We start from the raw sequence: 25,692 nt of genomic DNA, 5'->3' as shown, positions 1-25,692 counted from the left end.
CCGCCCCCGCTCCGCAAACCACAGGGATAAATAGACTCAACCACCCCTAGTAGCCCTCCTGTGTCACAAGAGCAGACCTCAGCGATCCCCCCACACTGAGAGGCCCGGTGCAGCCCCCAGAGCAAACCCCAGGCATCAATCAGACCAGAGAATCATGGCTGGGTGAGGCCAGCGCTGACCTTGGCCTAGCTGGGCAGTGCGAGAGGATGAGGGACCGTGTGTGCAGCCTGCTCTGAGGTCAGCCCCGAGGCGGGGAGGGCAGATAGAGCAGAACTCCAGGAAAGAAGCAGGAGGGAAGTCAAGGTGGCCTGGAACAGCGGTTCCCAGAGTGTAGAGACTCTGTCCCCAGTGGTACATGGAACACGGGTGTTAGAGAATATATCACATGCACAAAAACTAGGGATTTCGAGGCTGAATATGTAATACGTGAACTGGAGTGGATTGAAAGAAAACATCAAGTAACTCATTGTGGAGCGGCACAGACACACGGCCATCACCTAGGAGATGGATGACTGACCACAGTTTGGGTCACTCAGGCCAAGGGTCTCGAGCCGAGCCCAAGAGAAGGCAGGGCAAGGGCGGAGGCCTCCACCGCTGGAGCAGCAGTGGCCAGGAGCCTTACCGCAAGGCAGTCTCCCCTCCGCACCCAGTCACCAGGGGTGGGGAGTCGGGGTGGGAGCAGCCCTGGGAAGCGCGGCCTGGGTGCATGCGGATGAGCGGATGGGTTTAAGTGAACAGCTGGGCTCTGGCCGGTTACAGGACTGCCAGCTGGTCTGTAGCACGTTGATGGTTTTATTTATTTTGCTTTTTATTTTACCTTTTTGTTTTTTTAATTGAAGTATAGTTGATTTACAATGTTGTGTTGGTTTCAGGTATACAGCAAAGTGATTCAGTTATATATATATATATATATATATATATATATATATATATATTCTTTTTCAGATTCTTTTCCCTACAGGTTATTACAAAATATTGAGTATAGTTCCCTGGGCTATACAGTAGATCCTTGTTGGTTATCTATTTTATATATAGTAGGGTGTATCTGTTAATCCCAAACTCCTAATTTATCTCTCCCTCACCCTTTCCCCTTTGGTAACCATAAGTTTGTTTTCTATGTCTGTGGATCTATTGCTGTTTTGTATGTAAGTTCATTTGTATCATTTTTTTTTAGATTCTACATGTAAGTGATATATGCTAATTGTCTGCCTGGCTTACTTCACTTAGTATGATAATCTCTAGGTCCATTCATGTTGCTGCAAATGGCATTATTTCATTTTTTTTAATGGCTGAGTAATATTCCGTTGTATAAATATGCCACATCTTCTTTATCCATTTATTCTGGTTTTATTTTTTCCTTTTTTTGCCAAAGGTTTAATTCCCGTGTCTGAGCTATAGCTCTTACCCTGAAGCTCAGTTTATATATTTAAAAAATTTTTTTGGCTGCGTTGGGTCTTTGTTGCTGCCCGCGGGCTTTCTCTAGTTGCGGTGAGCGGGGGCTACTCTTCGTTGCGGTGCACAGGCTTCTCATTGCGGTGGCCTCTCTTGTTGCGGAGCTCTGGGCTCTAGGCACGTGGGCTTCAGTAGTTGTGGCATGTGGGCTCAGTAGTTGTGGCGCACTGGTTTAGTTGCTACGCGGCATGTGGGATCTTCCCAGATCAGAGATCGAACCCGTGTCCCCCTGCATTGGCAGGCGGCTTCTTAACCACTGCGCCACCAGGGAAGTCCAAAGGTCAGTTTAAGTTGTAGTGCACTGAGAGACAAAGAGGGTGTGTGTGAATGTGTGTGCGCACCTGTGTATTTTGGGGAGAGGTGTTTATTGCTGGTATCCCATTTTGGGGGTTGCTGGTGCAGTGTGGGTGTACCAGCACGGTACCTTCTCAAGTGTAGTCCTTTCAAATATCGCCAATGCTGGAAAATGTGGAAAAAAGAAAACAAACAAACAAACAAAAGACTCTAGAAGCAACAGACAGCGCAGGGAGAGAGGCTTAGGGTGGCCCCTCCTCTGAGAGGATGAAAGAGCCTCAGGCTTTCTATCAGGTGAGTTTTGTTTTATCAGCTGCCTTGGTTAATAGTTTTGGAAGGCTGATTCTAGTTTCACCGTGGTGCTATTTTCAGTATTCTGAATTAATTTTTTTTATGGTCAAAGGTCCACATTAATAACTCCTTTCTTGATGAAGTAAGCCAGAAATACTTGAAACAGGTGGATTTGGCCAGCAACCCTCGGGTCAAAGTCAGTTTCCCTTGGAAGGGCCGGCCCCCTGTTATTCAGAGGCCAGCCCTGCAGTAGGGCCACTTGGGTATTTCCAACAGTGACATCTGAAGCTTCAGGCTTCTGGTCAAGGTCCACTTTCATGTGGGTCAGCTACGTGGCCTGTCTTGTTCCCGGCCTGCACCTGCTCTGACCTGCAGACCCCAGACTGCCCCATTAGTCTTCAGATTAATCTTCACGTGGTGCCTGGTGAAGACATGTCACCCTCTTTAACCTGACTTTTCCCTGACCCTGAACTACTTACTCTTCAAGCCACCTCTCTTGTGAATCTTCTGCATTCACTAAGGGATTAAGAGCACAGACTCTGGAGCCACTGACTGGGTGCCCTTGGAAAGGTTGGGTCACCCCTCCGTGCCTTAGTTTCACCACCTGTAAAGAGTAGATGATACTGGCATCTGTCTCCTGGGGCTATTATGAGCGTGAAATGAGTTAGCTCAGGGAAGCATTGGGACTGCTGTCAGTGTTTGCTAACTAAGCGTGCCCGGAATGTTTACCACACGCCTGGGCTTTCCTGCTGCCACACCTCCTTGTGGGCCGGTTCCACGGCCTCGGTGCCCTCCCTACGTCATAGCTACTTGTTGCAAATGTTTTCCCCGTTTTGAAGCTCAGGTCAAGTGTTCCTTCCTCTGTGAAGCCCTCCTTGATCTCCCAACCCACTAAGGCAGGCTTCTCCTGCCTCTGCCCTGGGAGGCTGGTTATTGCCATTCCTGCTGCCATGGAGGTTTATGGAAGTTAGGCTCTGTAGCTAATGCACCTGTGTCCTTCTCTGCTGCTTTTGTGGGAGGTGGGACAGGGTAGGGGTTAGAAGGCCCAAGGATCTCCATTTAAAGGCTGACTCTGCCACTTACTCTCATCGTGGCCCTGGGCAAGTGGCCACCTCCAGTGCTTCCCTTTCTCCACCTGTCACACGGGGACTTTGTATAGGACCAACCCACAGGGCTGTCATAAGGCTTCCACGGGGTAACGCTCGAGCAGTGGGTAGGCTGACGCCTGTGGTGTCAGGAAATGGCAGCTGTCATCATTGACAGTCAATGTTTGTGGAGTGAATGAGAGACTGACTGGGTCTGGGGACCAGGCCGGGACCCGCCCCTCCTTCCTCCAGTGGCTGTGGCCTGACCCACCGTCCCTCCTTTCCAGGGCCTGCTCCAGCCAGAGCCAGCCTCCCGGGCGCTGCTGAAGATGCCTCCCCTTCCGTAAAAACCGACCTGCCCGCCTCACCTGACTCAAAGGTAAATCCTCCACCCCCGAGCAGTAGCCCCCAGCTGTGACCCTCTCGCAAAAATGCAATGTGTTTATTCCTCGAGAACAGTTTGGGGGTTAGGGGTCAGGGTGAAGGGGAGAAACGAGGCCCATCGAATTACTCTGAGCTTCTAAGACTCTAAGTGCTGGCCCTCGATAAATCAGGCGTGGGGAGAGGGTGCACTCTAGTTTTCAATGAGCTTTTCCATTATTTGTATGTAAATGAGAGCTGATAATTGACATCTGCCTCCTCCCAAAATATCTTGGTTGCAGTAGTCAAAATGCCTCTCCTTCAACCTTTTTTCAACACAAAATATACCGGAGTTATCCTGAATTTTTAATGATTTGGGTCCAGGGTCACAAGTGACTTCTGTGAATCTTAAGCATTTTTGCCTTTCTAGGCCCTTTCTTTCATTTAAAAATATTACTTAAAATTATATTTTACGACTGCAACAGTATAAAGATGAACATAATCCAAGTTGGATTAAAAATTAAAACATTTTCTTCAACTTGAAAAGTTCATTTTTGTTCATCAGACTTCGAAAGAAATTACATTAAGATGTTTTCGTGGGCCCCTAAAAGTGTCTTGGGCAGAGTGCCTGGCGGGGAAGCCAGTGCTACATGGGTCTGGTTAGTGGAGCTCTTCTATAAAAGGGACTGTCACTTAAGCAGGCTTATTTATTTTTTAATAATTAATCATTTTCAAAGATGATTTAGTAATTAGAAGAATGATCATGGTATAACGTTTAGAGAAAACACTGGAAATCAAAACGGTGGGTGCGGCATGGTCCCAATTTTTAAAAATAAATTCTTGTGTATCTAACTGGCAAGAATTACACTAAACTTTAATAGCAGTTAAGTGGATAATGAGATCATGTATAATTAGCCCCCCCTCTAATTATCTAAAAGTGTTTATAAGAGCACATATAACTTAAAAAAATGGAAGTTTATGTACAGCTATTTTTAAGAAGAAAAGGGATTGATGCAGAGCTGCTTTTCTTCGGCTTACGCAGGTTATGTGAACCTGTGTCCTGCTTCCCGGCATGTATACCGTGTGCAGGACCGGGGGCACAAGCCCAGCCATTGACCAGCTGTGTAAACTCACTTCAGTTCTTTGACCCCCTTGGTGCTCACCTTTGTAAACTGGGGAAAAAAAAAAAAAAAAAGGAAACCTCCACCATGGGCCGGGAATACTCACATTTTAGTTAATCTTCAAAATTACCCTCCAGGGTATTATGGTTATCTTTATTTTTGCTGATGAGGAAATGAAGGCTCAGAGAGGTTAAGTAACTTGTCCAAGGTCACGGAGCAAGTTAGAAGCAGAGCTGGGATCTGTCCTTTTTGCCATCCCTCCTCACTGGATGAGATGATCCCCTTCACCCCTCAGCTCTGCTGTTCTAAGAGTCCCTGAGGTAGTAGGGAAAATAGTATTTTCCATATTAATTCCATATTAATCTCAGTCTCTTCTCTCTGAATTCCCAGGATTTTAGCACCTCCATTCCTAAGCAGGAGACACTTTTGAGCCTAGCTGATGACAGCCTTTTCTGGAGCGAGGTGGACGTGGTCCAGGCAACTGATAACTTCAACCCAAACCACAAAATCGGTGAGGGGACCTTTGCTGACATCTACAGAGGGCAAAGGCTCGGCACTCCATTCGTCTTCAAGAAGCTCAGAGAGGTGGGCACTTCTTGGTTTCCAGTAAGGGGTGGAGACTACATGGTGAGGCTAGATTTTCATGTTTCAGTGTCTTTTCCCACAGATGGCCTGTTCAGGTCCAGGATCAATTGAAAACTTCTTCCAGGCAGAGGTACAAATTTGTCGTAGGTAAGCCTCCCCTTTGGAAAATACTTTGATAGTGATGACCGCTAACCTGTATATAGTGCTTCCTATGTGGCAGGCACGTTTTTAGCATTCTCTTTACGTAAACTCATTTAATCCTCACAAGACCCCTGTAACATGGCTACTATTATCACATTATTTCACACATGGGCAAATTGAGGCACAGAGACGTTAAGTGTCTTGTCCAAGATCACACAGCTAGTAGGTGGCAGAGCTGGAATGTGGTTGGTTGGTCTGGCTCCACGGGCCATGCTTTTTCTCTGTAGCCACTGTGTGCATGGATTAGAATTAGAAAAGAACCTTGGCTCACTTGGCTCAACTCCTTCCTTCCGGGGAGGCGGGGTGGATAATCTGTTTTTGTCCCATTTTTTGAGATGGACAGAAACTTACTGACTCCAACTCTAATGGCAAATGATGACCCACAGGCTCAATCTGGCCCAGCCTGTGTTTTTATGGTCTGAGAGCTAGGGATGGATTTTACGTTTTTAAAGGGTTGAACAGGGACTTCCCTGGTGGCACAGTGGTTGAGAATCCGCCTGCCAATGCAGGGGACACGGGTTTGAGCCCTGGTCCCGGAAGATCTCACATGCTGCCGAGCAACTAGGCCCGTATGTCACAACTACTGAGCCTGTGCTCTAGAGCCTGTGCTCCGCAACAAGAGAAGCCACTGCAGTGGGAAGCATGCGCACCGCAACGAAGAGTAGCCCCCGCTCACCACAACTAGGGAAAGCCTGCGCGCAGCAACGAAGACACGACGCAGCCAAAAATAAATTAATTTTTAGCAAAAAGGGTTGAACAAAATAAAAAGATTATTTCATGACCCATGAAAAGTATATGAAATTCAGATGTCAGTGTCTTTAATGAGGGTTTTATTGGAACCCAGCCACGCTCATTTATTTCTGTGTCGTCTGTGGCTGCTTTGCATGATCCTGCAGCAGAGGCCAGATGGCCTGCAATGGCTAGTATTTACTTTATAGAGAACTTTTGCTTACCTCTGGTTTTGAGCAGTAAGGACCTTCAGAAGTCATTCTCAGGGGGCTTCCCTGGTGGCGCAGTGGTTAAGAATCCATCTGCCGATGCAGGGGACACGGGTTCGAGCCCTGGGCCGGGAAGATCCCACATGCCGCGGAGCAATGAAACCCGTGTACCACAACTACTGAGCCTGTGCACCTAGAGCCTGTGCTCCGCAACAAGAGAAGCCACCACAATAAGAAGCCCGTGCACCGCAACAAAGAGTAGCCCCCACTCGCCGCAATTAGAGAAAGCCCGCGTAGAGCAGTGAAGGCCCACCGCAGCCAAAAATAAATAAATAAAAAAAAAAAAAAAAAAAGAAGTCATCCTCAGACCTGCATTTTACAGATGAGGAAACTGAGGCTGGAGAAGTAAAGTGAGTCTCCCCATCACAGAGCTTGGTAGGGGGGACTGGGAAATAGAGGGGGAGGACATTTGGATACCTGGACACTTATCTTGGCTCTGCCGTCATTGCCTGATGGATTGAACACGCACATACTGGACCCCTGCAATGTGCTGGACACCAGCTGTCATTCAACCTGGCAAGTCACTGTCTGAGTTCCTCTGCCAGTGTGTAGCCTTGGGCAGTGTGTGATGATTGTGGAGTATTTTAAGAAATAAAGAAAATTATAAAGAGGAAAATAGAAATCACCAATTTTCCGTAGCACCTATAAGTAACTACTACGGTATTCAGATTTTGATATATTTTCTTTAATCCTTTCTCTCTTCATACATATGCATGACTACACACGCACACACGCGCGTGCACACGCACATATATACACACATACTTATCCACACACACACACACACACACACACACACACTTAATGGAAACGGGAAATCTGATTCCCTTTCCACCTTGGTGTAGTGCCTTCCTGGAGTCGGTAGTCACTCCTTCATTCATTGATTTGGCAAACGTGAGTCGTCAGTCAGGGCCTTTCTTTGTTCTGGGTAGTGCAGACATGAAGAATACACAGCCCCTGCCTTGGGGAAGTTTATGGTCCAGTGGGGAGAGTGAAGTGTAAATAACTCTACTGAGTGTGAAAATTGTGCAGTAGGATGGCCTGGGGGGAGTGGAGGGGGGCCAAGGGATCAGGCAGGAGGCCGTTGCAACAGTGCTGGGGAGAGTTCATTGGGGTCAGACCCAAGGCAGAGGAGGGGAGAATGAAGGGGGTGTATGGAACGCTATTTATGACAGTAAGTGGTGACTAATTAGATGGGGGAGGTAAGGAGGTTTCTAGGAAACTGGATGGATGGTGGTGCCCTTGCTTGAGAAAATAACTGTGGGCAGAGAAGCAGGTTTGGAACTTGTTGAGTCTAGGTTGTTCACCTGGAACATTGGGATGCAATTTGACAGTCAGTTCTGGTGTGTGGGATGTGCCTGGAGATGAGAGATCTGGGGGCGTTCCTCAGAGAGGTGAGAGATTCCTGGTGGAGAAGCTTATAAAACAATATAATGAGCCCAACCAGGGAGATTCAAGTTTCAGGGGAAGGCAAAGGAGGAGGGTCTTAGTGGAAAAGGCCAAGAAAGAGCAGTCAGAGAGGTAGGAGGAGGGTCAAGAGGGAACAGTGACTCGGAACCCACCAGAAGAGGATTTCGGGGAAGAACCCAAGTCCTGGGAGTCAAACAGACCTGCTATCTGGTCCTGGCTTCAGTGTTTGCTAGTTGTGACCTTGGGCAAGTTCCTTAACCTCTAAGCCTCTGTTTCTGGAAGACGGGTGGTTAGGGTGTCATGTACTTTGAGTTACCTGATTTTAAGCTCCTTGAGGGCATGCAGTTGTCATCTCTACCCTGTTGCTGGGCTCTCAGGGTTTAGAGCATTTAGTACCTGGGAGGTTACTGGTGGCCTCAGGGGGTGGAGATGGCAGAAGAGGTTTAGGAGGTAGGAAATGGAGCAGTCTTTGATTATTCTTTCTGTCTGACTCCTCATCCCTGTACTGATGTCTGATTTCAGATGCTGCCACCCCAATGTCTTACCTCTGCTGGGCCTCTGCACTGGAAAACAGTTTTACAGCTTGATTTACCCGTACATGGCAAATGGTTCTTTACAGGACAGACTCCAGGGTCAGGTAAGGGGCTCGGTCATGGTCAAAGAACAGGATTAGGCGGTGCCCAGTTGGAGAATCAAGGGTTGAGGACTTTTAGGAGTCCAGAGGGGAAAGGGGCCTTCGAGAGACCCTTCGAGAAGAGAAGGTGGGCCAAGATAGATAAGATGTGGCTAAACATCTTCAGGTAAAAACCTATTTAAAACGTTTTTTGACAAGAGGCATTTAAGTCAAGAGCAAGACAAAGGTACCCCATAGTGCTATATTATTCAACATTGTTCTGAAGGTACTAGCCAATGCAATAGGACAAGAAGAAGAATTAACAGAGTATGGAAAGTGGAGGCAAATTTTTATTAAAAAATGCTATTCTAATTAATTCCTATTTGCTCGTGAATTTATGGAATATTTCTGGAAAGATACAAGAAACTGGTACCTTGACTGCCTCTGGGGAGAACTATGTAGATGGAGCATAGGTTGGGAGAGAAACTTTTACTCCACACCCTTTTGACCTTTTGCAGGTCATACTATATGAGTGCTGTATCTATTAAAATTACCATTTTTTTTAAGACAAGCCTCCTTCCCATAAAATCCTCGAACAGAGGGTTAAAAAGTCATTCTGCAACAGAATTATTGCTTCCCTTGGCAGGGACCAGACAAAGCAGTTATTCATGGTATAATAATGATTGGTAGCTTTGCTGAACTCTCACTGTGTGCAAGACACCTTGGTAATGGCTTTACACATCTCCTTTGGACCTTGCCACAGCCCTGGAAGTTTCCTCCATTTTCAAAAAGAGGAGTCTCTGGCACAGAGAGGCAAAGTGACTTACCCAAAGGAACACAGCTGACACGTATCAGGGCTAGAGTTTAAACTGGGTTTGTGTGGCTCCAGATTCCAGAGTTTTTTAGAAGAAATCCATTAGCAAGGCCAGTTCTTAGAGGATGTGGGACCTAAGAGACGACCTAAAAAATAAGAGGTGATTTTGCTTGGACATTCAGTGGCAGGTAGGGGAAGGTAGGGGACTTTAGACCACCGATAATCCCCATCACCTCTTGTGAGATCTCCCCAAATACTTATAAAATCAGCCCATGTGCTTGGTGTGCCAACACAAGCTCCCTAGCTCCTCTCCCAACCAGCCCCTCCTAGAGAAGAATTCCAGAGCTGCCACATGATAGTCATGATAAAAATAACTTCTGTTTTTTGAGCACCCACTGTGTAACAGGCACTATGCTAGGGGCATACCATTCACTCCTTTGAATCCTTACAACCACCCTAAAGCATAGGGATTAACATTTCTATTTTATATCTGAAGAAGCAGAGGCTCAGAGACGTTGAGTGTCTTTTCCGAAGTCACACAGCTAGTGCATGTCTGAGCTGGGATTTATACCTAGATGTGTCTGATGTCAAAACCGGTACCCTGCCAGTAAACCATGCTGGCCGAGCCCTGTTGCAGAGGACATGAGGGCTGGAGGAGAGACAGGAGCCGAGGACCCTGCCATTGGGACTTTACAAAGGCATATGTGTGAGTGTTTTCTCCTCCTTTTCTTTCTCTTAGGGTGGCTCGGACCCCCTCCCCTGGCCCCAGCGTGTCATCATCTGCTCAGGGCTGCTTCATGCCGTGGAGCATCTGCATGGCCTGGAGATCATCCATGGCAACGTCAAGAGGTGAGAGAGGTGGGCTGGGCCCCGCCCAGGGCTGGGCTACAGGGATGAGATGGCGCACACTCCTGGGTCCCATTCCTCTCCCTCTGTCTCTCTTCTCTTTCACTTTCTCTCCCTTCCTTGCCTCTCTTGGGGCTCTTCTTTCTTTGTTATACCCTTGAACATCAGTGTTTCTGGGTTGTACTCTGTCTCTAATTGCTGTCAGCATGAACTGCCTGTCTCCACGTTTGTCTTTCCCTAACAAAGGTATTTCCCCCAAAAGCTTGTTGGTATTTCCCCAACAAGCCCTCCATTCCCCTGCTGTATTTCACTTCCCCTCCAGCAGCTGGTCTGGATCAGGTCCTTGAGCTGTGGGCCATGTCTGCCAGGCTCCCTGGGCTTTGGAGCTCCTTGCTCAGGGTCTTTGCGGAGACCCGTTCTTTTTTTTTTTTTTTTTTAATTAATTAATTAATTTTTGGCTGCGTTGGGTCTTCGTTGCTGCACGCGGGCTTTCTCTGGTTGCGGCGAGCGGGGGCTACTCTTCGTTGCGGTGCGCGGGCTTCTCGTTGTGGTGGCTTCTCTTGTTGCGGAGCACGGGCTCTAGGAGCGAGGGCTTCAGTAGTTGTGGCATGCAGGCTCAGTAGTTGTCGCTTGCGGGCTCTAGAGCACAGGCTCAGTGGTTGTGGCTCACGGGCTCAGTTGCTCCGCGGCATGTGGGATCTTCCCGGACCAGGGCTCGAACCCGTGTCCCCTGCATTGGCAGGCGGATTCTTAACCACTGCGCCACCAGGGAAGTCCTGGAGACCCGTTCTTGCTTGTGCATCTGTTGTCACAGATACTGTGATGCAAGGTAGGTGTGTACCCCAGCATATCAGTAACGTGCTCCCAACACTGGAAGCGCAGAGAGGGATTCCAGAAGATCTGGCAAAACTGACCTCGAAACCGTAGAATTCATACTTCCCCAAAGTTCTCTCCCCATTTGGCAAGTGGAAGCCCTTTCCTCTTTTCTCCCCCCTGATTTTTACTTGATTGCACAAACAATTGTAATAGCAAGAAAGGAAATGAAAGGGCAAGTGGTCATCCTGGCCCTGCTGCCCTCCCTCACCAGCTGGCCGCCATTTTTCTGGGTTTTTTCCAGCCCCTGCCCACGCAGACATCTCAGCCCTAAGATAGCACCGTTACCTGTTTACCAATTCATATTCTCTTTTTCCCCATGATTTAAGCATGGTAAACGTTTCCCCACATTGCCTGTCATCATTTTTCATGACTTCTTAGTCTTTCATTGAAGATATTTGCCCATAATTTACATAACAACTCCTAATAGTGGATATTGGAATTGGCGTCTGCTTTTTGTGACAAAACCAAAGGCTTTATTGAAAGGGGGCGCTTGAGCGGAGAGCAGCAGGGTAAGGGAACCTAGGAGAACTGCTCTCTGTGTCTACTTTTTAAAAACCATTTGGGGTTAGTTTGAATATTTCTATACTTGAAGCTTAGTTTTTAAAAATTTTTAATTTTTCCTTTGGAGTACTTTCTGAGAGTGTTCATCCCCATGGTCCAAGGATATTTTTATTGCTCTTCTTATTCCGCTTGATCTGGGCAGGTTCAGTCCCAAAGGATGCTGACATGTAGACTTGAGTCAGCTGGGCCAGAGCTGGGGTTTGGAGCACCTTCTGAAGAGATGGAGGCGGCACAGCCTCTGGGCTTGGCAGGCTGAGGTTGATCCGGGCTGACATCCATGGGGATCAGGATGGCTGCACCTCTCGGGCCACCAAATGCCATTTCCGGGGCAGCAGGACTAATCTTAGCTTCATCCCCATTTGCTGGTGGAGGTGGGCTCCCAATCCCCACCCGCCATCGGGACTGGCTTATAAACTTGTTGAGGGTCTGTAGTGACCCTAACTTGCTGGCACTGCTCACTACTAAGCTGTTTTCCGAAAGGATCTCCATGGCAACCTCTTCTTGTCTACCTCAAAACAAGAGGGTTCTCTCTGCCTTCTTTCCCACAGCTCCAATGTTTTGCTAGACCAAAACTTCACCCCCAAGCTGGCTCATTCGATGGCTCGCTGGTGTCCTGTCAACAAAAAGTCAAAGTACACTGCGATGAAGACCTGCCTTTTCCAGGCCTCCGCTGCATATCTTCCAGAAGACTTCATCAGGGTGGGACAGCTGACAAAGCGAGTGGATATATTCGGCTGTGGAATAGTAAGAGCTTCCTTCTCTGTTCAGATCTGGGCCTGTACACATTTGCCCTTCCCATGGCTCCTTTGTAAGCAAATAATAGAGGCTCTTAGAAATGTTCCACCAAGTACAGCAGGGGTTGGCAAACTACGGCACACAGGTCAGAACCAGCCCAATGGCCTATTTTCTATGGCCTATAATTAAGACTAGTTTTTACATTTATAAAAGATTGAATAATAACAGCAACAACAACAATCAAAAGAATATGTGGCAGAGATTGTTTGTGGCTCACAAAACCTAAAATACTTACTATCTAGCCTGTTACAGAAAAAGTCTGCCAGCCCTTGAAGTAAAGGCCCCTGCCCCATGAGTGTCCAGATTCCAATAGGCTACAGATACCTCCTGACTTCCCTGATTCGCATCCAGCCAGCCATCTAATTATCTATCCGATTGTCTGTTCTTGTTTGTTCATCCGTCTGTTTTGTCCATCTGTCCATCCATCCATCAGTCCAGTTATTATCCAACCATTCATCCAACAGCTACCCATCCATTCAGTATCTATCTACCCATCCAACCTCTGTCCTTGTCACCACTGCTGTCCATCAGTACTGTGTGTCAGGCACTCGAAATGTAAATGTAACTAAAACACAATCCCTCCCCCAGGAGTTCATGGTCTGAGTGTAGCAGTCTCCAAAGAACACCAGTTCCCTGAGATCTCAGTAGGTTTGATGTTTTTAAAGGGTTTTGATGTGTTTAAATAGGTTTGAGAAATGCTGGGTTGAGCAAGGTTAAGCAGGAAAAAAAAAAAGTTACCACAAAATTAACAAGAGCCTTTCATATGGTAAATAGCCTTTAATCTGGTAATTGTGAATTCACCACCACCCAGCAATGGTATGCAGTGTTTCCCAAATTCCCTTGACTATGGAACCTTGTTTTCTTAGTATCTCTAAGCATCAGAGACCCATGGATCCCAGTCTGGGAAATGCTGGCTGAGAAAAGTGACGGTCGCTGGCTGACCTCTGCCAGGAGCCAACAGCCGCATCTTGGACCTTGCCTTCTCTCTTCCTCTCCAGCCTTAAACTCTACACTGCCTCTCTTTGACCACAGTCTGTCCATCTGCCTCTCTCACTAATGCCCGTCCTCTGAACCACTTTCTGCCCTCAGCCCAGCCTCCGCATACCAGATTCTGCTTCCCTCTGTCTCTCAGCCCATCGGCCCTTCTGGTTTACTTGTCCCCAAATTCCCTCCCGCCTCCCCCTCCTCGCCCCCATCAGCCCCACTGCGAGGGGCTCAGTGAAGCTCAGCAGGGCCAGCCCAAGCTCCTGCTCCTTTAAGAACCAGTGGAACTGAACCCCAAGGCTGCCAGGCACTTATAGGGTAGAGCTTAAGAGCATGGGTTTGAGTCCCAGCTCAGTAACTTTCAGCTGTGTGATCTAGGGTGTCACCTGTAACTCTGGGCCTCAGTTTTGTCCTCTGGAAAATGGGGGTATTCCTACATATGGAGATTAATAAGATAGCATGTATAAACTGGTTAGCAGAGTGTGTTGCATAGGTCAACATGATTATTATTATTGTGGTTATCGTTATTATTCCTACCTTCACACCCTCACTCCTGATTTCTGTTTACTCTTGACTTTTTAACTCAGCTCCTAATGTAACAATTGACTTTCCTATTCACTCATTCTTTCATTCAGTGAGTGCCTACTGGCTCCCTTCAGTCTTTTTCTCAGCCCTACCACTGATGGATGGTATGATTTTGAACTTTGGTTCTTGTTGTGGGGAACACTGCATTTCTCTGTGTGTTTTTTTTCTTAATTTATTTTTTCATTGGGGTTGATTTACCCCAGTGTAAAAGTATAGTTGATTTACAGCGTTATGGTCATTTCTGCTGTACAGCACAGTGACTCAGTTATACACATATATACATTCTTTTTTATATTCTTTTCCATTGTGGTTTATCCCAGAATATTGAATATAGTTCTCCGTGCGATACCGTAGTAGGTCAGTGTTCTTTTTGATGAGTGCTAAGTAACCTCTGTAAAAGGCCTGGCACAGGGCCTGCCATGTGGAAGAGGCAGAGGAAATGTATGTCTACTTATTTCCTCTTATTCTTCCCTCCTGCCTTGGCAGGACCCCAGCCGGAGTCCCTTTTCCATGGGCTCCTCCGCCAGCTGCAGGGGTGCCCTCTGCTGCCCCCTCCTGGCCACTTCCAGTCTGTTAGTAACCCTGCAGGCCCTTTCCGGGTGGAGGAGTTCTTGGCAGTAATGTGACCTTATTCTGACTTTGAGAGAAGTTGTGTTAGGGAGATTGGACACTAAGATGGAGTACCCACTGCCTCATATTTACAACCACTAGATCACCATGTACTGCATAAGGATACAGGCTCAGATGCGGCATGCGGGATCTTAGTTCCCTGACCAGGGATCGAACCCGCACCCCCCTGCAGTGGAAGCGCTGAGTCTTAACCACTGGACCGCCAGGGAAGTCCCCAGATTTTAGTTTCTTGCCCAAATATCACCAAAGCATGTAAGGAACAGAGTCAGAATTTGAACCCAGGCCTGTCTGACTCTGGACCCCTTAGCCAGTGTGCTGTTATCTCTGCTGAATTTCTGTTCAAAGCAGGTTTCCTATTTATTAAGATACAAATCACAGTTTTGTCAATTTTGTGGTGGCTTACACTGGCTCAGGGCTGTGCTCCTTTCTTAAATGGATGTATTAATGAACAAATAATGTAAATAAAGGCCTGTGGATGAAACGTGCTATGGATATTGCCGAGATTTTCTGTCTAGAATAGGTGTCTGCACATGGATTCCTCCTTTTCTTGAGATTAACATAGGAGTGCCTGCTTACCATTTCTGATGGGTTTTAAATGAAAATATCTTTAGTATATATAGTGGGTGTATGTATACGTATGTGTGTATACAGATAGATGTATATATGTATATCTATATAGAGAGAGGTGTGTGTGTGTGTGTGTGTGTGTGTATCTATCTATCTATCTGATGGTAATACACACACATTTGGTTTTCATCCTCCCTACCTTGCTATCAATTAACTTAAACCTTCTCCTAGTAGCTGGGTGGTGTGTTTAGTTGGAGGAGGTGTTTAGTGATAATCCCACGTTCCAGATTTTGGGCAAGTGTCTGTGCTGGCAGATGGCAGAGCCAGGCCTGGAGCTCAGAATTTGTTCCTGAGAAGAAACTTCTTTCTTGGCCAGAAGCTCCTGTGTGAACTTGTGCCTGTGTGTGTGACCCGTGCTAACTCTGTGTTCTCACAGGTGTTAGCTGAGGTCCTCACTGGCATCCCTGCGATGGACAAGGACCGGAGCCCAGTTTACTTGGTAAGGGAACCAGTCACTTCTTTCTCACAGCTATGAGGGGTCAAGGGGTGGGGAGGGCAGGGGCCTCCACTGTACCCATTTTACAGATGCTAACGAGGCCTCAGTCCAGGGTTTGATTTGTACCTGTGCAAAGTAGCTGTAACCTTCCCCCCCTCACCATCCAGGCAACAATTACTTTTTCATGATAAGAAAGTTTAGAATGTTTAGGGGAAATCCATGTCTTCTCTCTGCATGTCAGGCAATCATATAGAGTTCGTCTTTATTTTTTCAATTTTTTGGCCGCGTCATGCAGCATGTGGGATCTTAGTTCCCCAACCAGGGATCGAACCCATGCCCCCTACAGCGGAAGCCCGGAGTCTTAACCGCTGGACCTCCAGGGAAGTCCTAGGGTTTGTCTTTAAATTGGTGAAAGTTAATTTCAGCCCTTTTAGGTTTCTATAATAAAAACAATAATTTCCATTGTGTAGGTTTATAAGAACTGTCATTCAAATATACGTGTGCATGTGTATAGTGTCATTTCAAAAATATAACAACACGGCCCAACTCTGTGTTTGGCACTTTACATGTATTATCTTTCTAAGTCATCTCAATCCCCATGAGATTGATAAAGTCATTTTGTTCACCTACAGGTGAGGAGAGCAGGCTCTGAGGTTTGCTTGAGATCTCAGCTTTACTAAGTATCAGAGTTGAGATTCTGAGTCACATCTGCTGGACTGCAGATCCTGAGTTCTTAACCCCAACGCTCTCCTGACTGTTTAATTCTCATGACAGTCCAACCATATGGATTTATCATCATTATTACCATCCCCATTTTACAGATGAGAAAAACTAAGGCCAAGGTGAAGAGACTTATCTTATGACCCCCAGCGAGATGGTGGAGCTGGGATTTGAACCCATGTTTTCTGCAGAGCCCTGACCCCTGTGCAAGCCCTAATCCTCTTCACTAATTTGAGAGGGGAGCACTTTTTCTGACTTGATGTTGAGGCCGTTGGAGCAGCTGGCTTTTTTGTGACTAGGCTCCAAAGGCATCCCCTTCACCCTGGGGTGGGAAGCTGAAGACCTCCCCTATACACGGCCAGTCACGACCTGTCCCTTTGCTGAATTCCCAGAACTCTGCCCCTTTTGGGCACCAGGCCCCCCGGTACTGCAGAGAGGTCGGTTTGGTCAGCTCAGATGTGGTTCGGGGCAGTTTGGGACAATTTCTCATATTCTGACAGTTTTCTTCAGATGTATTACCCAGCACTCCTGTGGGGCTCCCTGGGTGAATGTCACAGGGGAAGCAGCCTTTGGAGACACTTAGGTGAAACTTTCCAGAAGGCTTTTTTGGTAAATGGTTTCTAAAAACATGGAGGAAATAATTTTTTTAAATCTAGTTTCTTTCTCTTCTTCTGGACCCAAATAGGGTCTCCCATCATCCCTTGTTGTGGTACTTATAATTCATTGTGCAAATAATTAAAATTCGAGTCAGAGATGAAAGCTGCAGCCGAGTGTGGTCCAGGGTGGGAGGAGCCGGCCTCTCCTCCACGCTCGGGAGTGTTCATGGCTGCAGTGTTTCTGGAGGCCATTGGGTGGTTTCCATCAGAATCCTCTGATGCAGCAATTTTATTTGTACGCTAGGGGAACGCATACAAGTAAGGAAAGACAGAGGGACGAAGCTGTTCGTTGTAGCACTAGTTATGGTAGTGAAGCATTGCTAACAAGTGAAATATCTATCAATTGGGAGACGGTTAAAAAAATGACGATATGATCGTACACACCATGGAATACCATGAAGTTATTTATAAAAAAAGCTTTATGAGTATGTTTGTAAATACTTATAATGAGGATAAAGTGTATAATATGATAAATGTTGACATTGGTGTCTATCTTTGAAATCGTCACCAAATCAAGATAATGAGCATGCCCACTACCCCAGAAGTTACCTTTTCTCATTTGTCACCCTCCTGTCACCCCTCCCCACCCTGCCATCCCCCGCAGCCATTGGTCTGCTTTCTGTCACTGTACAACTGTACAAAAGTTTCTGTTTTCTGGAGTTTCCTGTAAAGGAAACCGTAGAGAGTGTGTGTGCCCTTTTATTGTCTGGCCTTTCCCACTCAGCATAGTTTTTGTGAGATGCACCCATGCTCTGTGTGTGTGTGTTGGGAGTTCATTTCTTTAGATGCCAAATGGTGCTCTAGTGTGTGGATGTGCCCCCATTTGTCCATTCACCTGTTGACAACGTGTAGGGTGTTTCCAGCGTTTGACCAGTACAAATAAAGCTGCTGGTACCTTTGTGTGGGGATCTCAGTGTGGACGTATGCACTTATTTCTGTCAAGGTGTAATTCACACTTTTGAGGTACACAAAAATGGTACGAGTTTTGACAAATGTAGACGGTCGGGTAACCACCACCACAATCAAGATATGGAATATTTATTTCATTCCAGAAAATTCCCTCACGTCCCTTTATAGTCAATCCCCTTTCCCCCCTTCCAGCCCCTGGCAACTCCTGATCTAGTTTCTGTCTGTGTAGTTCCGTCTCTTCTGGAGCGTCATGTAAGTGGAATCATAGAGCGTGTGCCTGTTCGTTTCGCGCTCCTTCCACTTAGCGTGCTGCCTTTGAGATTCATCCATGTTGTATATGTATCAGTGGTTGATTCCTTGTACTGATGGGAAATACTCCGTTGTATGGATGTCCGACCATTTGTTTATCCGTTGATCAGTTTCTAGACATCTGGGTTGTTTCCAGGTTTTGGCAATTCTTAATAAAGCTGACATAAACATTCTTATTTTAGAAAAAAAACAAAACAAGAAAGACATATATGTTCTGACAGGGAGATATCTGCAAGTGAGAAAAAAGCAAGTTCAAAACAGTATATATAGTGTGATCCCGTCTTTGGTGATAAATAGATGAATGAATTTACAAATTGTGGCTTATATTTTCTTATTTATCTGGGGCTAATAATAGTACCTACCTGATAGGGTTTAGTGAAGATTAAATAATACGTGAAGTACCTAAAACAGTGACTAGAACATAGTAAGCACTCTGTGTGGTAGCTATTATTATTACTACTCTTATTTTAATAGCTCTTAGGAGATTGTTTGCAATTATAATTATTGTATATAACTAAAGTGATTATAACTGTGGACTTTTATAGCAGAAACTCTAGAAAAATATAATCCAGACTATTAGAAAGGGTTGCCTTTGGAGAGTTGAAATAAGGGGAAGGGTTAACTTTTGCCCTCAAACTTCAACTGCTTCTATTTTAGTTTTTAACAACAACAAAAAAAGTTTTTAATAATATTGTTGATTTTGAATAATTTCTCTTTAATTAAAATGTTTAATTCAAGTAATCTGCATACTTGGCTTAGAAAACGTAACAGCACCTAGCAACTACTCCAGGCCTCTTTCCCTGGCCTGCCCTCAGGGACGCCCACTTCCTTAAAAAGCCCTTTTTATTATGGACAATTTCAAACATACACAAAAGTCAAGGAAAGAATATAAGGAATCTCCATTCATCCATCCCATCAGTTATCAACAGCATGCTTTTCTTATTTCTTTTGCATCCCCCAAACCACTTTTGTCGGTGTATTTTCAAGCAGATCCCAGATATTGTTATTTCACCCATAGAATTTAGTTTTCTTAATTACTTATTATCATTTAATACCCATTTCATATTTAGATGTCCCAAATTGTCTCAAAAATTGCTTTTTAAAGTTGGTTCATTTGAAACCAGATGCAAGCAAGGTGACGTGTTTCTGAAGACTTTGGTTCTCTCACGGCGCCCCTCCCCCCCTTCCTTTCTGCCTGGCATTGCATTTTTGCATAAAGTGGGTCACTTCTGTGGTAGACTCACGTGCTGGATTTTTCTGATTGCATCTTGTTGTATCCTTAACTTGTTTCTCTGTTCCCCCTGTTTCCTGTGCCCTGGTTGTCAGCCCTTGAGACTTGATTAGAATCATGGTCTAGGTGGTTCTGTGTACTTTATTTTGTATCACAGCCTGAGGAGGGCGGCAGACTGCCCTCCTTTAGTACTAAGCTTCATCAGGGTTCAGGTGGAGTTGCTGAGTCCCTCCATTACTAAGTTCCCCGTCACTCTGCCTCCGAGTGTTCTTGATGGAGGACGGCATCTCGTGATGGCCGTTACTGGGTGAGACCCAGGATTTCATGGGCGGTAGTCAAGTGGGGAGCGTCTTCTTACACCGTTCCTTCAGGGCAATCACTACGCACAGTTTCTCATTTGTTTCAGATGGTGGTAACCTCCATATCCGTAAATAATACGCTTCTATTCTTATTTACAGATTTGTCAACTTTAAATACCATTACACTTTTAAAATAAATTTTATTTATTTATTTATTTATTTTTGGCTGCGTTGGGTCTTCTTTGCTGCATGTGGGTTTTCTCTAGTTGCAGTGAGCAGGGGCTACTCTTAGTTGCGGTGCCCGGGCTTCTCATTGCGGTGGCTTCTCTTGTTGCAGAGCACGGCCTCTAGGCATGCAGGCTTCAGTAGTTGTGACATGCGGGCTCAGTAGTTGTGGCTCATAGGCTCTAGAGTGCAGGCTCAGTAGTTGTGGCGCACGGGCTTAGTTGCTCCGCGGCACGTGGGATCTTCCCGGACCAGGGCTCGAACCCGTGTCCCCTGCATTGGCAGGCGGATTCTTAACCACTGTGCCACCAGGGATGTCCCACCATTACACTTTTTAAAAAGATAAACATTTAAAAAGGCAGAGCTCACATGAAAGAATTGTGCAAAAGGGCATTTAAAAATGAACCCCTTGCCAGTTTTAGGTTTTCAGTCTCCAGGTATTGAATTACTGATGGTGTCAGGTGTCTAGGTATTTTTTGGATCCTTAGACAGCCCATTTTCTCAATTGGGAAACTGAGGCAGAGTGGGGACTATTTTGTTTTGTTTTTGAAGCAAATATCACAACCCATGTCTGATAATCTCTGATAATATTTTACTCTGAATTATAACTGTATTTGTATACAAAGCTGTATGGAGCAATAAAAATTTAGTTTTACATTTAATGAATCACTTCTATTAAAAATAATAAAATTACACAAAAAAGAAGAAACTTAACCAGAAAATAAATTAGCGTGTACAATATGTGAAAACATTTGTGAGGAACTTACTCTCTGCCAGGTACTGTTCTTGGTGTTGAGGATACAAAGTTAAAGTTCCTGCCCTCCTGGAGCTTTCATTCTTTTTTTAAAATTTTATTTATTTATTTATTTATTTATTTATTTATGTATGGCTGTGTTGGGTCTTCGTTTCTGTGCGAGGGCTTTCTCTAGTTGCGGCAAGCGGGGGCCACTCTTCATCGCGGTGCACGGGCCTCTCACTATCGCGGCCTCTCTTGTTGCGGAGCGCAGGCTCAATAATTGTGGCTCACGGGCCCAGCTGCTCCGCGGCATGTGGGATCCTCCCAGACCAGGACTCGAACCCGTGTCCCGTGCATTGGCAGGCAGATTCTCAACCACTGCGCCACCAGGGAAGCCCTGGAGCTTTCATTCTAGGGGAGGAGAACAAAGGATATTTAAGTAAATGAAAATATGTGTAATTCCAGGCCAGTGGTAAGTGCTATGAAGAAATGTGAAGTAATGTTAGGGGACAGAGTGAAAGAGTTGGGGGAGGGCTGTTTTAGGTTAGGGAAAGCTTCTTGGTGTAGGTAACACCAGAGCAGAGACCCAAATGAAGGGAGGGACCAGGACACGATAAAGCTCAAGGGAGGGGCATTCTAGACAGAGGGAAGAACAAGTGCAAAGGCCCTGAGGCAGGATGAGCTTAGGGGCTTCCAAGATAGAAGGAGGAGACAGAGTGGCTGAGTACAGTGAGCTAGAAGGACAGAGGGAGGAGAGGAGATGGGATAGGTCTGCAGGGGCCAGATTGTCACAAAATCTGGGGTTTCTGAAGGCCATAGTTAACAGATGGGGACGAATTATAGGAGGTCAGGAACTGTTGATGTTAAAAACAAACACACAGGGCTTTCCTGGTAGCGCAGTGGTTAAGAATCCACCTGCCAACGCAGGGGACACGTATTTGAGCCCTGGTCCGGGAAGATCCCACATGCCGCGGAGCAACTAAGCCCATGCGCCACAACTACTGAGCCTGCGCTGTAGAGCCCGCGAGCCCAACTACTGAAGCCCGTGCGCCTAGAGCCCATGCTCTGCAACAAGAGAAGCCACCGCAGTGAGAAGCCCACACAAGACAAGGAATAGAAGCCCCCGCTCGCCGCAACTAGAGAAAGCCCGCACGCAGCAACGAAGACCCAACGCAGCCAAAAATAAATAAATAAAATAAGTAAATTTATTAAAAAAACACACACACACACAAAAAAAACCCTTTTATTTTTCCAAATATAAATGCAAAACAGGCTTGTAGAACATTTAGTAAATATAGGAAAATATAGAAAAGAAAATAGAAATCATTCTTGGAGATGACTACTGTTAATATTTTACACCCTGCCCCCTGGTATTTATTCTATGCATGTGTATATACATACAGTTTATATTATTTATATTGAAATATATATTTATATTTTATATTATTTATAACATGGATTTTCAATTTTTGCATTTTATATAGCATGAAGTATTATACAATATTTTTATGTAATGCATGTAGCATATAACATATAAAGTGTATTGAAATATTTCTGTATAAATATTTTATATAGTTATTTAAAGTATTATATATTATATATTTGTACGTTATATATAGTTATATAAAATGTTTTATATAGTTATATGTGTAACCATATAAAATACTGTATATTCATGAAATATCATTACAAATATGTATATATATAAAACATATTGTTTAAAGTATACAATATTTTATATATAAATATGTATATATGTAGAATATACATGGAAAATTTATATATAAATGTTACAGTGTTTACATAAATTAACCACAAACATAAAAAAATACATATGTTTCATATTTTTTTAACATCTCATATGTTAATATATGATAGATTAACGCACTATATACTATATCAATCAGTATTATACATAATTATATTACATATTAATTTCCTATATTTAATATATTTAATCAGTACAAGTAATATATTTGTAACCTATTTATATAAGTAGGTTTATATTTATATAAGTTGCAAATAAGTAAATATATACATGTGCAATGTAATATGTAACATACAATTTGTACTCTACAAATATATAGTAATATATTTATTATTATTTATACAGCATATCTTCTGTTTTAGGAATAGTTCAGATTTCTGCTTTCTAAGTAGCATAAAATGTTGTAACATGTAAATACAAAATTTAAAATATAAAAATATACATAATATTATATATAGTACATCTCCTATTAAATATACATGGGTCAGAATCCTACATCCTAAAATGTTTATTTTATATCATGAGAGATTTTTCCTGTAAATGTTAATAAGATGAATTATTGGTGTAAGTAAAGTGCTCAGCACGTAGTAAGTACTATATAAATGATAGCTATTATTACTATTTATTATTATCACTAATAGACTATTGAATGTTGATTCTGTGTCAAGTATCACACTTTATCACACTTTATGCTTTAGATGCACTGTGTCATTTAATTTTTGTGTTAGTCCTATTATCCCCATTTTCCTGATGAAGCAACCGAAGGCCTAGAAAGGTTAAGCCCCTGCCTGACGGGGCTTACGAGTGTGGTATGGAATGCCCTGTACGTGGGGGGAATTTAACAATTCTCCACTTCTTGGCTGTTTTACTTGTTCCTGGGATCCTTGCAATTATTTTTGACAACACTGTTGGGTTTCTGAGCGTTGCCGCTCTGGTGCAATCCTGGAGGCGGGTGGGGCACGGGTGGTTAGAATCCACACTCCTGCAGCCTACACGGGGGTGTTTCCACTCTTCTTCCCACAGAAGGATTTACTCCTCAGTGAAATTCCCAGCAGCACCACATGGCTCTGCTCCAGGAAGACAGGCGTGGAGAAAGTGATGGCCAAGGAGATCTGCCAGAAGTACCTGGAGAAAAGAGCAGGGAGACTGCCGGAGGCCTGCGCCGAGGCCTTGGCCACGGCCGCCTGCCTGTGCCTGCGGAGGCGCAGCGCCAGCCTGGCGGAGGTGAGCCTAACGTTCAGCCTTCCCCCAGCGATGAGCCCTGTCCTGCGTCCGCAGGGCCTCACTTCCCCGGCTGCATGAGTCTGCTTTACCAGGGGCTCTGTCACGATCCCTTTACCGATGCCTTTACCGAGAAGTGATTTCATACATCAGGGCCATATTTGTTTGCAAACAGCAGTATCTGCTGGAGCTCACAGCAGCCAAACTGGAGTCTGGTCCTGAGGGTGCCCAGGACCACACCCTCGGATATAACAGAAGTCCGTCTGCTTTCTGTGAACCGGCTTTATTCCTCCTCCTCTCTGTAGGCCCCTTCTCATTCCCTCCATCCTCTTGGTCAGGGGATACAGCCGTATTCATTTACATGTCATAGTTCTGTCTTCACTGAGCGGCCCAATTCCAACCTCTTAGTGAGAGAAACTGATTGGCTTAGCTAGGGTCAGGTGTCTACCTGTTGGCCAATCAGGTAAGGTGGGGGGTCCAGTATATAAACCTGGTGGCCAGGGGGTCAAGCCTGGAAGGTGGAAGGGCCAGGTTCCAGAGAAGGGGATCATTCCTTAGCCCATGGACTAGGCAGACATCAACCACCACAGAGGATAAAATATTTTCCTATGGACAGGATATGTAGAGGGGGTTTCCATGGTAACAAGTGTAAATTTGGGCACCAAATTTACTAGGCCTTTCTAAGGACAAAATAACTGCCTGAGAGGGCTCATAGACATCATCCCACAGAGTGATTTTCAAGTGGTGTCTGACAGGGGCTCCTTGGGAGTACCTTTTGGCAGGAAGAGAGCTGTGGATGGCTGCAGGCCCCACCCATGACTCGAACCAGACATCCACTATCACTTCTCATAATTGTATTGGGTTCTCAGTATTTTATTTGAGGAAAGGGTTTGGTAGCTGAAAAAAAAAATCTTCAAACACCAGTGCTATAGCCCAAGCCTCCCCTTTTACAGATGGAGATGTCAAGGCCGAGAGAGGGGGAGATGAGGCCAGAGGGAGTTTCTGTCAGAGCCCTCTGGACTCCTGGCTCAGCCCCAGGTCTACCCTCTTGCACCAGGACGTGGCAGGAGCTAGATACCAAGTCACCGCTCTCAGCCTAGGCTGTGCTCCAGCTGCCCGAGTGCCGCAGTGTTCAGTCACTCATTCAGCAGTGGTGTGCTGGGCCCTGGGGATATATCGGGGAACAAGGCAGGCCCAGTTCCACTTTCCTGGAGTTCACAGACATTGTGCAGTAACCATCTGGTGAGCGCTGGTGTAGCATATTATGGGGGCCTCGCCCAGGACTTTCCCAAGGAAGTGATGTGTGACCAGATGAAGAGCAATCGAAGCAGAAGGAATGAAAATGGTCATTGTCCCCAGTATTTCACAACCAAGCTAGGAAGATGACAGATCAGTGGGGTCATGGCCTTGAAGACAAGCGGACTTTGATTTAGTGGTCAGCTCTGCCACTCACTGACTGGGTGACCTTAGGCAGGGAACTTAACCTCTCACCTCTCTGATCTTTTAATTTTTTATTTATAAAAACTCATTTACATTATGTGTCAAATGTGCTTTGTAAATTGCAAGGCACTGAGCAAATGAAATTTGTTATTTTTACTAAGGGTAGGTTTGTGTGCCATTTATGTGTGTGTGTGTGTGTGTGTGTGTGTGTGTGTGTGTGTAAAGAAGAAATATTCCTTCCCTGCCTGCTTCTAATTTTCCTAACCTCCCTAACCAGAAAAGCCCTCAAGGGCAATATCTATATTACTTAGGGCATTTCTAGTTGAAAGTGATAGAAACTCAACTCGAATTATCAGATTCGACCCACAGACACACACGTAAACACGTAACAGAGAAGGAAGCAGGGAGCCTATGAATGAGTGGATGAATGATTTATTGCTCATTTAACCAAACTGCAGGCAGGATAGGCATTGCTGGGGCAGCTAGACCCAGGGTCTCAACCAGCAAAAGTACAAATATCTGTATCTCTGTGCCTGTGGTGCGTTTTTCTCTCTGTCTCTCTCTCTCTCTCTCTCTCTCTCTCTCTGTCTCTCTCGGCCTGGGAGACCTGGTAG

At 45.3% G+C, this 25,692-nt stretch overlaps 1 protein-coding gene across 2 annotated transcripts in view; it reads left to right on the top strand.

Moving 5' to 3' along the window:
• The window catches only part of IRAK2 (interleukin 1 receptor associated kinase 2), a 57,514-nt gene that overhangs the window by 29,528 nt on the left and 2,294 nt on the right, over positions 1 to 25,692 (top strand). For both annotated transcript variants that reach the window (XM_068557741.1, XM_068557740.1), the window contains exons 4-11: positions 3,410 to 3,501; positions 4,994 to 5,188; positions 5,271 to 5,335; positions 8,320 to 8,434; positions 9,964 to 10,073; positions 12,056 to 12,251; positions 15,505 to 15,567; positions 23,441 to 23,641. In XM_068557741.1, coding sequence (XP_068413842.1) covers positions 3,410 to 3,501; positions 4,994 to 5,188; positions 5,271 to 5,335; positions 8,320 to 8,434; positions 9,964 to 10,073; positions 12,056 to 12,251; positions 15,505 to 15,567; positions 23,441 to 23,641 — 1,037 coding nt within the window. The remainder of the gene's footprint in view (positions 1 to 3,409; positions 3,502 to 4,993; positions 5,189 to 5,270; positions 5,336 to 8,319; positions 8,435 to 9,963; positions 10,074 to 12,055; positions 12,252 to 15,504; positions 15,568 to 23,440; positions 23,642 to 25,692) is intronic.

This window comes from Eschrichtius robustus, chromosome 12 (assembly GCF_028021215.1).
Source record: "Eschrichtius robustus isolate mEscRob2 chromosome 12, mEscRob2.pri, whole genome shotgun sequence".
Classification (NCBI taxonomy): domain Eukaryota; kingdom Metazoa; phylum Chordata; class Mammalia; order Artiodactyla; family Eschrichtiidae; genus Eschrichtius; species Eschrichtius robustus.
The sequence above is the reverse complement of the archived record's forward strand: the minus strand, read 5'-3'. Positions and strand labels throughout refer to the sequence as shown.